This window comes from Oryza glaberrima, chromosome 6, assembly GCF_000147395.1.
Source record: "Oryza glaberrima chromosome 6, OglaRS2, whole genome shotgun sequence".
Classification (NCBI taxonomy): domain Eukaryota; kingdom Viridiplantae; phylum Streptophyta; class Magnoliopsida; order Poales; family Poaceae; genus Oryza; species Oryza glaberrima.
Window position 1 is genome coordinate 1,578,637 of NC_068331.1, and position 16,672 is coordinate 1,595,308.

Genomic DNA, 16,672 nt, shown 5'->3' on the forward strand with positions numbered 1-16,672 from the left:
TAGAGTGAAATTTGGAACAGGACAGCCAAGTTTGTCCCCAAAAGCTCGACTGGTTGAGCAGTCTGAAGATGAGAAGCAAATGCAGATTGACAGAGGACAGATGATCAAGACATCCTTAATACAATCTAGAAGTTCGTATGGTAATCACAGTATGGTACATATGAAAGAAATCAACTGACCTAACTCGATACAAACCCAACAAAAGAACAAGGGGGTCCCAAAGTGGCACCCGATCACATCAAACATCTCTGACTCGAAGGACCCAGTATTGTCAAGAATAACATCAGCCAAGTGTAAAATAATAATACACAAGGAAAAGAAGAGCCGCGATGAGAAATGTGTACATTACAAAGGCAGCTGGGTTCTGCTTTTAACAACCATGTCCGTGCCCTACTGAAATCTCAGTTTTCTCCTTATACTTCATGGTTGCTAATTTACATGGATAAACTCTCCAGCTCTTTGAGAAAGCGGTTTCAAAGATCATATACATTGCTAACCAATCTATCACTCGTGAACAAATATGTTTGTAGTTCAATTCGTCAGGCTTCCTTACAGAACAAACCACAAATCAATTTGAGAGCTGGAATCTTCCTGTCGGTTTCCTCTTTCGCCATCCCTGAACAAACAGTTCAGGACAAATAAGCAAGCCAACATTTTTCCAGATTTTCATACGAATTGACTGAATACTTTGGAAGAATGCACTTACAAATATTGCATAGTAAAAGAGTGTGAGTATCGCAAGAGCCACAAAGCCATACTGGAAAACATTGTACCTGCATATTCAGATGTTAAAATCAGAACATTTTCAAAAGTTTGATGCTCCAATATCCACCACATGGATATATCCAGCTTATTCGAGCAAACAACTGTAAACTGACTATGGATTTGCATGCTAGATACATACTTGTAGAGATACTTAATTCCACGGAGAGATTGCAGTGTGTGGCCAAAGATCTCCTGAGCTGCAGTTGCTTGCGCATAATAAGCAAAAGCTGTGGCACAGAACTGAATCACACTGCAAAAGATTTTAGATGGCCTCTTAGTGGAGAAAATTAACAGATAATCAGCAGGTATGCATATGTTATGGTGGAGGAAGCAAGGTTGATGAAACCAACAAAGTCGCATGTCAACATGTTGAAGCGATTTTTCAGCTGCACTAGGCACAAGCTAAGCTACGTCTACTCAATGTTTGCTTTACAAAAGTTCTTCATTTACACACTGCTAACCGTTAAAGGACACACTGATTTTATATATAGAAATAATTTCAGATATATGCAACAAATTCACAATTAATAGACGCTACCTTGTCAGCATGGAAAAAGTTCCAATATGGAAGATGGCATCATAATTTACAAAAATAATAGCAATAAACAATTACATCTAAAAGAAGCCTCAGTAGCACACCTGATGGAGCAAAGTAGGATGAGTCCAACATTAAACAGGAACGAGTTCATCAAAGTTCCTCCCCATCTGAAAAAAAATGCGTTATCAATGATTCCAAAAAAGATACTACATAGAAAAGGAAATGCCATGGGATATGTCAAATACTTCATTGGGTGAATGGTGATGAAAACTAATTTCAAACCCAGCATCATTTCCCCAGCAATCACTGCTATGAGGAGATAGAAACAGAAGAATGCAAAGGCAGCAGTCCCAAGCAGACCTAATACAGAAAACAGAATATTGGTCAAGCTACTGTCATCAATAGGACGAGTTCAGAACAATGTAATGAACAGAAATATACCCCAAACACCATCCAATTTTACGAAGATTTCATTCAGGAAGGAGGACAAAGGAGGGTCAATCAACAAGTATATGACGATATGTGCAACCCAAGCAATCGATATAATTAACCTGAGATCATAAGTAGCTATTAGAAGACAATTGCAGATAGGTTGGACTAGAATAGAAGCAAAGTCCGTACAACTATTTACACATACCCGACAGCACCAAATAAAAGTTTTCCAATGTAACCAAGAACTGTCAAAGCCCAGGTAGCCTCAGCCTGCACCATGATGGATGTTAAGCCAGCAATAAACCAAAAGAAACAATGTAAATAGGATTTCATGTTCAGTTACCTGTTCTCCTTGAGGGTACATCTCTTCAAGAGCCTTCATGTCATCTTCTAAAAGTACTAATTCCTGATGATTAAAAGGGCAGGCAAGACATAATAAGAGCATTAATAGAGCATTACAGAAATTATTGGCATGCGGTACACAAATGGACACGAGTGTTCTGATTAGAAAGCAAATGGAACACAAATGCTTCTTACTCCACACTAATCTCAAAAAGGTAAGTTTGTTCACTGTGAGTGAGGCTAAAAGTTGACAGCTTCAAAGAATATGATGGCATTTGAATGGCAATGCTCACCTTCCCAAGGGCCTTGACATTTTTGCGCCATTTTCTGCCCTTCTTCCCACTTCTCTCTTCTTGGTGAAGGGCTTCAGCTGCTTTCTTCAATTCCCGAGCCTTCTTACCTAGTTCAGTTGCTTCCTGCAGAAAATATGTTCAGTCTCAATCCACATTGAAAATTTCAAAGTGATAATTATATGTAGTAGAAAAATATGGTTCTAATGAATGCTCATAATTGAAAAGAAGTATGTGAGAATATAGGCACCTTTATATATTGTGAGCGTGTAATGACAGCTTTTGGGCGCCGGACAAATGAGAATATAAGTCCCAATGGAAGGCAAGCAATTCCAACACCACCAAATATCTACCAAACAGGAATAGGAAAGTTGTAAAAAGAAACCAGCATGATTGCAGCAGAATTGGATGTTGGAAAGGATCCATATTTCAAATTGTTTCTAGTACAGCTTACACTCAATAAAAGACATAAAGCTATCGGTCACATGCAGACCAGTAGAGTGAATAGATGTAGCTATACAGAAACGGTGATAAAGCAAAACATGAAGATTGAAGTAAAACTCACTGTGAAGAGAACAGATCCAACGATGGTAGCAAGAGCAACCACATATTCAGGGAAGGTAGCGCGCATTGTCCAAGTTGTTTGAGAGTTAGCAGGTGCAGTGTAAGCTGCGCACTGAATAAAACAAACCGTAAAGCAATTTAGTCGCAGATAAAATGCCAAAAGAAAGGTGTCGATCAAATGTTGCTATTGGATGGGGAGCACATAACATCATTACTATAGGCATAAGAAAGCATAATTTGATTGATTGACTAACCTGCTTGGGCGATGTACTGATGCAAGGTTGACCAGTTGAGAAACTAGTGAATGAATTTGGAAATGTCTCAACTGCTGAAGAAAGATGCCTGACAGTGAAGTCCACTTTGCCAACAAGTCCTGCAGCAGAACAATGAAAGTGAGGTCATGTAAAGTGAAAGCATCCCAAACCCTTAGAAGCCACGGTGTTCACAAGACCACTTTTTTTTTCCTTGAAAAAAAACCCTTTTTCTTGCAGAGGGCATTCAAGGGACCTAACAGGAGTTCATTTTAATACATCGGGTGGAAGAAAGAAACAAGGATTATATAAGAAACAGCGCAAAAACAAAACTACCAATTGTGAAGCTACAGACTACTGATCGATAAGAAAACAATTTACGGGTATAATGTGGACCGGGGAGATATACTACACAACAAGTGCAAAGCTCAAACAGGACAATTCAGATCTGGCAGCTGCCTTCCTGGTTTGTACAGCATTGATTGCTCGAAAATAAGTACTAATTGAAAAGCTCAAAGCTTGAGCTAGTCACTCCAATTGAAGCCAGAAGAATTAACACTAGTAACCAACCAACTCAAGATTCAGGTAGAACAGGTCACATAGCAAATTCGAACAGATTCAAAATCCCACTCCAATATTACTACTAGTCTAGAAATTTTAGCATGATAGGCAAAGGAGAGCAGTGATCCGCACCGTATAGGATGCCGAGGATGAGGCCGCAAACCACCGCGGAGACGGCGACCCACAGGAGAGCGGAGGTGAGCCTCTTCCCCACTGACCTGCAGGAAGCAACAACACACGGATCCAATCAACAACATTCAGTGAGAGGTTAGCAGCAGATGCGCAATGGGATAGAGGAAAGAGTGGAAATGTATATGTATACTACTTACTTGTCCTGGTCGCCCTCGTAGTAGAACATGGCGAAGGGGATGACGAGGAAGACGAGGACGGCGTCGGCGATGTAGACGGCGAGCCAGAGGGTCTTCATGGGGAGGGTGAGGGAGCAGGCGCCGCTGTAGATGGCGCGGCGGCAGGCCTGGCGGTTGGCGACGTCGGCGGGGAGCATGAGGATGGAGAGGAGGGCGACGGTGATGCCGAGGACGACGACGAGCTTGGGGAAGTAGGCCTGGTTGGCGTCGTCGGGGTGCTGGTAGTTGATGAGCAGGTAGACGCTGACGAGCAGGACGAGGACGCTCACCACCGCCGCCACGATCACCAGCGCCACGTTGAAGTCCCCCATCGCGGCACGGTACCAGATCTCCGCTACTGCGCCCGCCCGCCGGCTAGGGTTTGGGCGGCGGCGGCGCTGCGGCCACCGGCGGCGTGCGGGATCTGGGGGATTTGGGGGGGAGGAGGAGTTGGGGTTGGGGGTTGGGGGTGAGGTGGGTTGACGACGACGAGGAGGTGGAGGGGGAAAGCTAGGGGGAGTGGAGGGAGGTTGGGGTTGGGGGGGTGGGGCGGTGGGCAGCGTGGGCTAGGCTGGCAGTGGAGGCATTGCCAACGACGAAGGAGACGAGACGGCCGGTTTGGTTGGGTTGGCTTGGGAAATTTGGGGGGTTTTGGCCCTCCAGGCTCCAGTCCTTGGAGGACGTGATCTCTGCTTTGCTTGCTGTTGCAGACTTGCAGTGTTGCTGGTAGGCAATTTATTATTATTATTATTATTGTTGTTGTTGTTGTTTTTTTTTAACTTTCTTTTAAGTTTTAATTTTAAAAGGAGCTCTATGAAAATTTTGAACTAAATATTTTGTCGTATCATTTTAATGGGTGTGATCAGATGACATTTTCACGCTGATAAAATATCGTAGAGTGTAGGATAAATAATTGTTGCCGTGCGATGAACAATGGCACTTAGTTTGAGTTCGTTTGTTTTACGCGCATACTTTTTCAATTTGCTAAACATTGTATTTTTTTGCAAAACTAAATGTACTAGACTTGTTTTAAAATATCTTATTAATCTATTTTTGAAAAAGCTAATACTTAATTAATCATGCATTAATGATTCATTCTGTTTTGCATGCGCGAGGGATTAGTTTCTAAAATCAACAATCAAATACAGTTTAAGGGGTTGTTTGATTCGTGACCACATGTTGCCATACTTTGCTACACATCAAGTTAGTTTTAATTAAGTTAGCTATGTATTCGGTTCATTGTTACACATAACCACGATTTTTTTTCTCTCTCATCTTGACTCATATGTTATTTGTCTTGTAAAGTGCGGTAAGATCATAGCTTTCTAGTCAAAGCGTTGCGTTAGATTCATAGTCTAACCTTAGCTATGGTTGGTGAAGAAATGCTACTAGCAACCTAAAAACACAAGGTAGTAGATAAACTAAACATCATACTGCTATCTGATATGATATTGTCCTAACATGTTAACTCAAATGGTGTGGTCAAAAAATTTATTCTATGAAAAATAATATTATGGACGATTTGTTTTAAAAATTTTAAGACAATAAAGGTTCACAATAAAAAAAAATTATGAAAAGAAACCGGCAGCGGAGGGTCGACACAGGCATACAGTGCAGCACGGGCAGGTTGGGTTTCTCAGCCTCATCCGGTGGTATTGCTTGTCTGGAACTACCGAAGCTGAAGCTGACCCGGGGAAAGGTCCATTTGGTTGGTAGATCTGGTGATGGCACTCATCAATCACTTTCGTTTCAAGTTTTGATGATTTATAATTAACGTAGGTCGGAGTATATGTTTTCCCCGCTTTTCTTGGTTCCTTTTTACCTTCGATAGATGGCAACAATTTGTACTATTGAAAACCACAATATCGGCTGGTAAAACATAAATACCATATACGAAAATCATGCCGTGTTAAGATGTCTAAATTAATACTATTGTGTTGTGTAAATTAAGTAGCACAGTACTAGCTAATCACAATACATCTGGCTGTCACATGCTACGAGTACGAAGGTCATAGGAGGCACCTAGCAGATGACATAGAATAATGTTCCCATTGGGGAATGTCCAATGTTCCTTGTCTGCTCCTAAGCATAGGCTAGGCATATATTATTAAAAAAAATGCAAGACACCAATATATCCAAGGAAATAAAAAAAAAAGCAAAACAATGAGTATATGAGCATCCTGGATTAATTAAACTACTCTATTCGCTTAATCTCAAACAATATACATTCAGACAGGACAACTCAGTATCTATGGGCTTCTTCGAAGGGCAATTTTGCCGCAGCGCTACGGCTGCAGCAGCTCAATTTTGCTGCAGCTTTGCAGTGATATTTAACAGCATCGATGGCTGCCGAACGCTACAATAAGTTATTATCATGTCGGAGCACCATGCCTTGTGTTGTAAAAGTTCGAATTTTGGCGGATACTTTACCTCATGCGTATTACTTCCTCGCTACCAAGCCAGGTATTGTATTCACTGTTCAGCCGTAAATCGAGCTGGAAATGAACATAAAAGAATTTATCTGATAATACATACACCACATAAATTTGCATGATGTCACGCCGCATAATATATGGGGATGGCCGTATTTGTAAATTTAGTGTTTTATTAGTATCTCACAAAACCTTGCCGTTTCTTTATATCTGCAGGTAGTAACAATGTTAAAGCTAAAGCTCAAAGACTAACACAATCTGCTGGAGGGAACATCAACATCTTCTAATTTTCATCCAAAAAGGAGGCAGCATTCATAAATTCATTCTTACCTTGGCAACGACCAAAATATTTACATAAAATAAGTTTTGATCTCACATACCTGCGGTAAACAAAAAGTTAAGCATATAAACATTCACACATCAGCAGTATTTGTAGTAGTCACCTCAGTCCTCAAATATCAAACGTAGCATGAGATGATACCTCACCAGTCACCACCACAGCCACAAGGCTTTGACAACAGTCCTCGATCAGATCACGGTCATAGGATTTAGTGGGAAAAAATATTTACTTGGATTAGTAAAAAAAATGCTTACATCATGGAAACATGTCGAACTGTTGGGTGTTTCCTCAAAGAGGAAAATTTTGCCTCCTGGCTTTCTTTCAAACGGAGTTATTTGCTCCTAAGCTATAAATTTCTGTTCCCCGATATCTAAAAACCTAACCACTCAATTTACAATGCAGATATGGGGAAGCCTTCTTTCATTCAAATATGGTTTGCATTTTCCCTTGCAAAAGGGAATTATGTATATAGTCTATGAAACCTCTAAGCTAACCGTGGCAGCATCGATGGCATCACTGTTATTCTGCTGTGACCACAATTCAGCATATCGGCCACCCTTTGACAGCAGAAAATCATGTGGTCCTTGTTCCACTACCTCCCCATTCTCCAAAACAATAATCTGAAAATACAAATTTTGAAACAAGATTTATAAAAGAATCATTGAAGTGTCATCAAACAAGTATTCATCAGTATCGAGTATAATGGAAAGCTCTGTAGCTCAAACATATGAACAAATGATAAATCAGCTATAATTGAGATCTAGCCCATGATGGTAACTATCGATTTCTTGAATCGATGCAAAAGAAAATCTGTTGCTGTTAACTGATACATTACTCTGAATCCCTATTTTTAGTTCAATAAATCATATTACTTTCACAAAATGAAGTTGCAGGTTTTTTTGTTCTAATGTATTTGCATGAACATGCATACCTCGTCACATTGCATTGCAGTTGTCAGTCGATGTGCAATAAAGATAGAGGTACGGTCAACGGACAAAGTCTTCAGAGAATTTAAAATTGACGCTTCGGTGGTGCTATCAAGAGCGCTTGTAGCTTCATCACACAATCTGGTATAAATTAGATAACAAAAAAAATAAGCAAAGGGAGGAATGCAGTAAACTCATCTTTTGCAAAATTAGTGTTTGTTAACAGTGTGAAATAATTCAGATTTAGCAGGGTTCACTCTGACTATTTGGCACACCATCACCATGACATGTTAACTTCATACAAGGGCTTGCATAGGAACAATAAAAGACAGCCACTTGCTCAATTGCTAAAGCATGGTAATGCTAGTCAGACAACGCTGAATCTAAAGCTTTTTAAGGCTAAAATGGAAAGAGGGAATTACAGAATGGAAGGTTCCTTCAAGAATACACGAGCAATTGATACTCGTTGTTTCTCCCCACCGCTTAACTGCAAAGGAAGTAAAATCACAGATTTTGAGACATTATTGCTAGGACCAACAGGTTCTGACTATTCTGGATTTGGCATGTCATAAGACACTGCATCTCACCTTTAATCCTCGCTCTCCCACAACTGTGTTGTACTTGTCAGGAAAGTTCATAATTGTATCATGAATAGCAGCCCGGCGGGCAACGTCATAAACCTGTACGCAAATAAACTTTAGCTTGAACAAGGTCAAATGACCCTACTCCCTCCGTCCCAAAATATAAGGGATTTATGGGGGGAGTACTATAACTTCATAATGTAAATGTATGGGTAGAACACAGTACCTCCTCATCTGTTGCTGATAACCGCCCATATTGTATATTATGCTTAATTGTGTCATTAAAAAGTACCTGCATTGGATAATGCATTAACAGTGTGAGCTACTGAGCTCTTGGAGTGAACTGTGGTAACTCCTAACTGATATGTGAAAAGCATGTTGATAGAGCTACTTCTATTTACTCAACAACTTTACATATGCTAACTAAAGTTGCACAAGGGCACCAGAATGTTCCAATTGTGTATAGTCTACATGCTTTATCCATTTAGCATAGTAAATTCAATAAGACAAGAAAAGTAATGCAGCATTGACAGATTTAGAGCAGTAGATAGCTAACCGTATCTTGCGGTACAACACCAATACACTTCCGGAGACTATCCAGTGTCACCTCTCGGATATCTTGCCCATCTATTCGAATCTGCAAAGATCAAACAAAAGGCATCACAAGAATGGCAAGCTTGATACACATCTGAAGATATACATGCTATAAAACGGATATCAATTTCATCATCAGGGAATCAAAATGGAAATAGATCGTTCTTTGTTCTTACAGATCCTGAAGAGGAGTCAAAAAATCTGAAGAGAAGCCTAAGTATGGTTGACTTTCCTGTAGAGGAATACAGTTAATGAATTGTTCGTTGATCACATAAATTTGAATTTTGCTAATATTGATAAAACAAGATATCTCATTCCATACAACCCCAAAAAAATCACTGTAGTCAGCCTTGAATCAGACATAAATAGACAAAACGTACAACCATGCCAGATGGTTATTTGAAATGACCTTATCAGACCATAAGCATGTTTGTCCAAATTATAGACCAAAGAGAACACACCTAACCCCTAATTTTTTTTAGTTAACCCAAAATTCAGATTAAAGCCTTAAGAGACAGCCCCTGTTGGATATTAAAAAGGCAAACATTTTTCTAGGAAAATAACAATTACAATATACACCCAAAGCTTATTGTTGTTCAGTATAGGTATGCCAAGCAGGCTTTAATTAGTATTTGAAAACATCCATTGCTAGAAAACTTGATATCCTTCATTAATAACTTTTCTCTCTTTGCCATGGCATGGAAAAAAATATGGAAGTATTGGCTTGTGCTATTCTTTAATAGAAGGGGGGAGCCTGGGAAACACCAAAAAGCCCATCCTCTTTTTAACAAAACAATTTGCTGATACGACCATGGGAGAACTCATACACGCCTTCAACTTTTGAGTCAAGTTAAACAATTGGTAGATGCAATTTGACAAAAAAAAAGTTTTACCGCTGCCACTAGTTCCAACGATTGCAACACTCTTTCCTGCAGGTACAGTGAACGTGGCACCCTTAAGAATCTTCCTTTCTGGTACGTACCTGGAAGAAATCAGTTCCTTCAGGTAAACTACAACATTAACTCAGATAAGTCTACTTTACAAGTTAGACTACATAATAGATAGTCATAAAATTTGCTTAATTGTACTTAGTGCTTTGATAGATTCCATAATGATATATTGCCAGTCATTTACATCCCAATATGCACATAAATTGTTGACCCACATATGAGGTAATTAAAGGTTGTTCAAATTCAAATCGTGACAGCAACGTAGATCCCTAAGGCAGCAGTATCTGATACTGTTTTACTCAGATGACAAGCAACAAGAGATATATGCCAGATGGTAAAAAATAACAACATGAGAATATTTTACCTATTTGAACTTCATTGAGAATTGAGGCGATGGTCAAGATAAAATTTAAATATTACAGGAGAGCACAAACAAAGAGAACCACTATAACAAATTAACTTGAGCAAAACAAGGAAAGAAATTCCATCTCTACGGAGATAAATGTTAGGAGTGCTTCAATATTTCACTTTGGTGTTCAGATGCTCTGAGAGACGTGACTTTTTAAGGAAGTGGTACAAGCATGTAATAAGTAAACAGAACGCAAAATTTACCCAAAATGCACGTTCTCAAATTCAATGCGTCCTCCCTTGAACTGCAAAGGCTGTGCATGTGGTTCATCCTTTATTCCAGGTTTTTCCTGAACAAAGTGAAATAACAGCAATGAAGTTTCTGGGGTTGTGAAAGGATGAAACTGAAACTGCAAGCCATTTAGGCCCCCAACAGATAGTCACGAAGTTTTTACCTCAAGCAATTGAAACATAGACTTCATGTCAATCAGGCTTTGCCTAGATTCTCGATAGACACTTCCAAGGAAGTTCAGAGGCAAAGAAAGTTGGAATAGAAGACCATTAACCATAACCTAAATATCAAAATTTAATCAAATTAATAAAAATCAGTCAAAAATAAAGAAGAAAAGCAGAAAACTGGCAACATCTGGAACTGATGGTTCATGGTTCAAAATTAACTATTGTTCCAAATCCACATAATTAGTTCATAATCAATGATCATTTGACACCGCTCAAATTTGATGATTTGCCACCGCTCTGCCTTTGATACATGGACCCTGGGGCTACATGTCATAGAAACATGTGGGAAATAATCAATTTGACACTCTAAAGGAGTAGCATATGATCAAAACTTTCCAGTTAGCCCTTTTCACTTAAACAACCTTCCTGACTATAAAATAAACATAATATTGCAACAACATGCTTTGCCACTGTATGAAATGGATATGGTGCTAACCGAACATGTCAAAACGGGATAAGAAATACTTGCATCAAATAATATATAAGTGGATGTCATAAAAAATTACCAAATCACCGACAGTCAGAGCACCACTCATTACACCGTATGAACTCAAAACCATAGCCGTGGATAAAGCCGAGCTAAATATGATATTTTGTCCAAAGTTCAGGTAGGCAAGGCTACTTTGGGTTTTCAGTGCAGCATCCTCATACTCTGACCAAATTGTGAAAAAGAAATAGTAGTTAATAGATCAAATTTTATAAACCAATTTATGATATATGCCAAAGCAACATGTCAGCTAGGATTCATCAGATTTACATAGCATATAACTAAGCACTTGATAAATCAATGTGTACAAGCTCCTAATTGTTTGTGAAGATTGAAAAAAAAATCCAAGATGCAATATCAACCCTACTGTTTCTCATGGAAAACATTTTCCACATGTATTTCATGCCTCAATATAAGTTTTTTTGGTAGTTTTTATAGAAGATGAAAATAACATTAAAACCAGTGAATTAAATGCATAGAGTATATCTTTCAAAAAAAAGTGTATCGAGTAACATATGCATGTCTACACGTTAACAAGGTTTCTTCCCAGAATGAACATTATATATGTACTCACTCTTTAAATATTTGTCATACTTCTCAACTTCAAATTGTTCATTGTTGAAGTACTTGACAGTCTGGCCCAATAAAGGAAGTTAGAAAAAAAAAGGTTAATATAATTAGAATATGAAAGCTTAAGAACACAGACTAGATGCCAGGCCAATTGAAAATCATGGTATTACCTCATAGTTCAGAAGGGAGTCAACTGCCACTGTGCTAGAAGCGTTATCAGCTTTATTCATGGCTGTCCTGAATTTGGTCCGCCACTGTCATAATAATGCATTATGAGTCAAGGCATTAGTGACAAAAAAACAGCAAAAAATCTTGTTAGACTATGCATGGATGACAGACACGGTCTGATAGAGCACATCATTCACACCTGCGTCACAGCCAAGGTGAAAGCAATATAAGTAGCAACAGAAACTGAAGTAATCCAAGCAAAGGTGGAACCAAATTTGTATGCAAGTATACTTGACACCATACCAATCTGTAAATGGAAAGAAAAAAAACAGAAGGCACACGTCAGACAAAAATGTAAAATGTGACTGGCATACATTACGGAAAGTTAGAAACACCAACATTGCGCGTATATGCATAGTTGATGGGATATAACAGTCAATGACAATAATCTGAGTACCTCCAATATTGTGGGAACAACATTGAACACCATCACTGTAAGGATGTAATTTATCGCACGACTACCTCGATCAATTATGCGATTTAGGGCACCAGTTTGCCGGCTGAAAATATAGAAGCCAGGTAAAGGCATATAAGAGCTCAGATAATTTTCAACTTTCCAGTTCTAAAACTCATGAAATATCTGATTATTTGCTTGTTTCTTATAACTTGTTTCCACACCAATTTTCAGAAGAATCAAAGTGGGATATAGGCTATAACCACCAAAATAGTGCAGCCCTAGACTAGGTTTCTCATCATCTCCCATGCGTAAATGCTGAAATATATACATGCAGTCAAGCTACCTAATTTGGCAATTCCTTGCAATTATTTGCTACAACTTGTAAGCCACCTACATTAACTGTGATGCTTTTCTATATATTGTATTGTGCATGTGTGCATTAACGGAAATATATCATTTGATAAATTTAAGATAAACAAACATATAAGATGAATAGGAGGCATTTTCTAGAAGTACCTTAGATGATAACGAAGATCAAGCTCATGCAAGTGCGAAAATACCTGCAACAGCAAGAGCTCAGAAGGTAAGATAACCCATAATTTAACCAGTAAAGGAGCATGTAGCTTTATTAGCATAAACAGTTCCATATGATTAAAAATGACAGAAAATGATAAAGAATTATCATAGTCATTACAGATGGGAGTGCACATCGGGCCAGTAGCATGATCAACAGTCAATGAACAGCTAGATGAGGATGCAGATGTCAAGATAGTAATAGCTATTTTTTAATGATTTTTTCTCAAGCTTTTTTTTCCATGAATTTAATTTTTTTAATATATAAATGTTGTGGAAAGTACTCTTTACAATACTAGCAACACTACATAAATAAGACAAGTACATCAATGCGTAGAAAGAAATAAAACTTGAGATAAACAAAAGATTCATAAATCATAATGTGCTGGAACATCTAGATAATAGAGGAATTTAGTAGATGGTTGGAAAAACATGACAAATGAGTGGTAACATTGGAATAAAAAAGGAAATTTCAATAGTTACCGTACTGGAGACTGAACGGATGGCTCTCAATGTCACTTTAGAAAAGACAGCATTTCGCAGTTCTGGCAACAGAAATCGACGAATAAATCAGTAGAATCAGTATATATTTCAAAGAGGGGCCTGGCAATGCATGTTGCTCCAAGCTCACGAAAGGAACTCATTTTTTCAGGGAAAGAAACAGCCATGCTTTTTTTTCTAACCAAAAAGAGTTTACCTGTACAGGCCGATACTCCCGATCGTGCAATTCCATATCCAATCAGAACAGCTGCTGGGCTTGCAAAGAGAGCCAATAGGGTAGCATTAGCCTCTGTGAATGATGCAAGTGAAGTTTCAGCACCAGCAAGGGCTGCAAGCCAATCGACAGCAAGCTTAAACAAGAAAGGCACTTGAACATTTATAACCTGGTGTTCATTATAAATGAAAACGGTCAGATAAATAAGTTGAAAGTTCCATGTAAACTGTAATAACAGCCAACTTCTGTGGTTATCATTTCTTATATGCCCTAAATGAAGGTGCATAATTATTCCTTTGATTTGACAACAGTACTTGAAAATAGTTGTGTATCTAACAAGCGGAACTTGGCAAAAATATTTTGAGGATATACATCCAACAGATAGGCCATATCTAGCTACTAGGTTGCATCATATTATGCCAAAATGATTCCTTCTATAAGTAAAAAATGTCACTGCAGAATAAGAAGTGAATATGTATAGAACTCCAGCCAGGAAGATTAGTATTGATCTCAATCCAGCATAATGGTCAATGGTACTCTATCATGAGATAAGTGGCAGCTTATAAGGAATTGCCATAATGTGCACCTTGTTATTATTCATTAATGACTAATTAATAACAAAAGAAATATCTTAACAACAGAATTAGGCTGCAGGTTTATCTTAGCCACAAAATACTCTGCTCATATGGGTTACCACTTTCAGGTGTAGCATTACCTTTGCCCCAACTAAGAGGCCCAATGACAATATAAGCCTGAAGCGGAAATCCGGGCTATCATTCAACAATAAGTATTTCCCAAGGTTTTTCAGTATCTGTGTATCTGCTATCTGATCATCAACATCCTTTTTGGAGATATCTTTCTTCACTTTGTCATCAGATGATTTCCCAACTGCCACAGCATTGGCAGATGTGGAAAATGCATGTCCTCTCTGCAAACATGGCAAGAATCACAAAAAAACAAACTCAACAAATGAGTCCTTTCATAGTACAAAGGAAAACAACAGAGCCAAGTAACCAAACTCTGACTCAATTTTCTGTATTGGATATTGATTACTAGAGTTGAAATCAACCGTGAGATACTTGAAGAACATTTAATAAAGATGAAAACAATGCATTTTAAATACCAAAAAATTGCTTGACAGAATCATCACAAGCGTAGCAAATATTATTGCTTGTAATCATATATATGAAAAAATGTGAGTAAGCGTGTTTGTACTTTATTTTGTGATCTGATGGATTAAGTCTGAAAAAATCATCAGAAGCTTAACAAATATCAACTTGAACGCACGAATGTCAGCAATGACAAAGGAAACAAGGGTATAGTAAATTTCTGATAAATTTATCCTTTTGCAAGGACTGAGAATAACACTGAAACAAAACCAAATGCGCCCAGCAATGCCATCCACAATGCTTAATAATCCTTTTAAGTTCCTGTATCGGTCAAACTAGTAACTAATCACATCTACTACAGTCTACAGCCGACTGTTTTGCTAGGAAACTCGCTTGTTTGACTGAAGTATTGATACAATACAAAATACATAATCAACCACTACTGCCTCTAACCATCCCCAAATCGAAACTAAACCAAATGCAATAAGCACAATGCAGTAAGCCAGTAACCACAAGTTACCACATCGCGGGGAGGCGGCGGGTAGGTGGAGTCCGACATGAAGCATCTGAGGCGACCAAAGGGGGCATACTTCCCGTCGCCGGGATAAACCCAACAATTCGGCCCGAAGCCTCCGAGGAGAGGGCTCGGGAGAGGCCTCGGCACGGTCGGCGGCCGCCGGAATATGGGGGCGGCAGCGGCGACCGGCGAGGGGTCGTAGCGTGAGCGTGAACCGCGGAGGAGGTGGCCCGCCGCCAGTATGCGGGAGGTCGGCCTCATGGCGCTCGCCGGCGACGACGATGCAGATGATTGGATGGAAGCCGAAGCGTGGAAGAGGCGGAGTTGGACTTGGACACTGCCCCGTTAAAAAAACGGGGCTGATAACGGGTCGGGCTCGGCTCGCCCGCGGTTCCTTGGAAACCGCAGCTCGGCTGTTCGGAGTGGGATCGGAGCGGTGGAGCTCGGCGGCGCCGGCGATGTCGCCGGCGGCGGCCAGTGGAGATGGGGAAAAGGCGGCTACTGGTGCTACTTTTTTTGTTTTTTGTTTTTTTGTGAAGCAGCAATTTGTTCAGGGATCCCGGATACTCCATCCACCTCACGAAAAACGATTTTTCCTGTTATTTAAAAAAAAACAGATAAAAGAAAAACAACCTTTTTTTTTCAAACAAACTCTTTTCAAGTTTTTCCCGGTGGGAAAACAAGTTGTTTCTAAAGTTAAGCAATAAGGACCTGTCTTAGTGTCGTCTTTAGAAATTTAGAGTTTAGAGTAAATGTAATTTAGGGTTAAATTTTAAAAACTACATGTATAATCCTTACTTCATTCTATGTCGAATAAAAAATCAAGGGAACATGAATTGGGCATACTTCTTTTTTTTTTTTATGTGCGTGGGCATGAGGCATGCGACGCACTAACAAGATGAATCATCAATGCACATACCTGACACATGATACCGATCATCGAATTTTTGTCAACTTACTTTTGCACATAAATAGCTAAAAAAAATGTTATAATAAAGTTGTGCTAATGGGTTTTTCTCTCTCCGGTTTGGGGCCATGTGCCGCCGCTAAATTGGCACATCTTCATAGAAAAGCATTTGACACTGACTATACTTCTACATTAGAAAAAAAAAATTAGAGTTGGTTCTAATGTTATATTAGCATTGGAGAGGGTGTAATGTTATATTTGGATTATATGGTTTTATACTATGTTGTTGCGATATATTAGTATGATATAATTACAAGATTATAATACACACATAAATGTTATAAATATCGGTAAAAAAGGCTAATCCAACTATTAAATAACCAGTACAC

The 16,672-nt window shown here is 38.9% G+C and overlaps 2 protein-coding genes across 2 annotated transcripts; both read right to left on the reverse strand.

Annotated features, from left to right (window-relative positions):
- Positions 1-166: 166 nt before the first annotated feature.
- On the reverse strand, positions 167-4,582 carry LOC127775445 (LIMR family protein Os06g0128200). The gene is made up of 14 exons (XM_052301691.1): positions 4,073-4,582; positions 3,876-3,961; positions 3,186-3,304; positions 2,933-3,043; positions 2,618-2,716; positions 2,371-2,493; positions 2,079-2,141; positions 1,941-2,005; positions 1,745-1,854; positions 1,549-1,663; positions 1,405-1,470; positions 905-1,015; positions 707-773; positions 167-616 (listed from the first exon to the last, which is right to left on the reverse strand). Exons 1-14 carry the CDS (start codon positions 4,420-4,422, stop codon positions 569-571), a joined length of 1,533 nt encoding a protein of 510 aa, XP_052157651.1. The 5' UTR covers positions 4,423-4,582; the 3' UTR covers positions 167-568.
- A 2,487-nt stretch (positions 4,583-7,069) lies between these two features.
- LOC127777199 (ABC transporter B family member 25, mitochondrial-like) lies at positions 7,070-15,928 on the reverse strand. Its single transcript, XM_052303745.1, has 20 exons — positions 15,380-15,928; positions 14,466-14,678; positions 13,733-13,919; positions 13,519-13,580; positions 12,979-13,022; positions 12,463-12,565; positions 12,205-12,312; positions 12,008-12,091; positions 11,842-11,902; positions 11,287-11,432; positions 10,717-10,833; positions 10,526-10,611; positions 9,857-9,945; positions 9,140-9,195; positions 8,926-9,006; positions 8,596-8,661; positions 8,376-8,468; positions 8,211-8,275; positions 7,794-7,929; positions 7,070-7,482 (listed from the first exon to the last, which is right to left on the reverse strand). Exons 1-20 carry the CDS (start codon positions 15,635-15,637, stop codon positions 7,336-7,338), a joined length of 2,202 nt encoding a protein of 733 aa, XP_052159705.1. The 5' UTR covers positions 15,638-15,928; the 3' UTR covers positions 7,070-7,335.
- Between the last annotated feature and the right edge of the window lie 744 nt (positions 15,929-16,672).

Bases quoted from the DNA above. Each gene is read 5' to 3' on its own strand.
- LOC127775445 (XM_052301691.1), bottom strand. From the start codon at position 4,422: ATGGGGGACTTCAACGTGGCGCTGGTGATCGTGGCGGCGGTGGTGAGC. The intron at 1,471-1,548 runs GTATTTGACATA...ATTTTTTTTCAG, and splicing joins ATCACCATTCACCCAATGAA to ATGGGGAGGAACTTTGATGA. The intron at 617-706 runs GTAAGTGCATTC...CTGTTTGTTCAG, and splicing joins TCTTTTACTATGCAATATTT to GGATGGCGAAAGAGGAAACC.
- LOC127777199 (XM_052303745.1), bottom strand. From the start codon at position 15,637: ATGAGGCCGACCTCCCGCATACTGGCGGCGGGCCACCTCCTCCGCGGT. The intron at 14,679-15,379 runs GTAACTTGTGGT...CCATGTTTGCAG, and splicing joins CGCCGCCTCCCCGCGATGTG to AGAGGACATGCATTTTCCAC. The intron at 13,920-14,465 runs GTAATGCTACAC...AATGAACACCAG, and splicing joins GCCTCTTAGTTGGGGCAAAG to GTTATAAATGTTCAAGTGCC.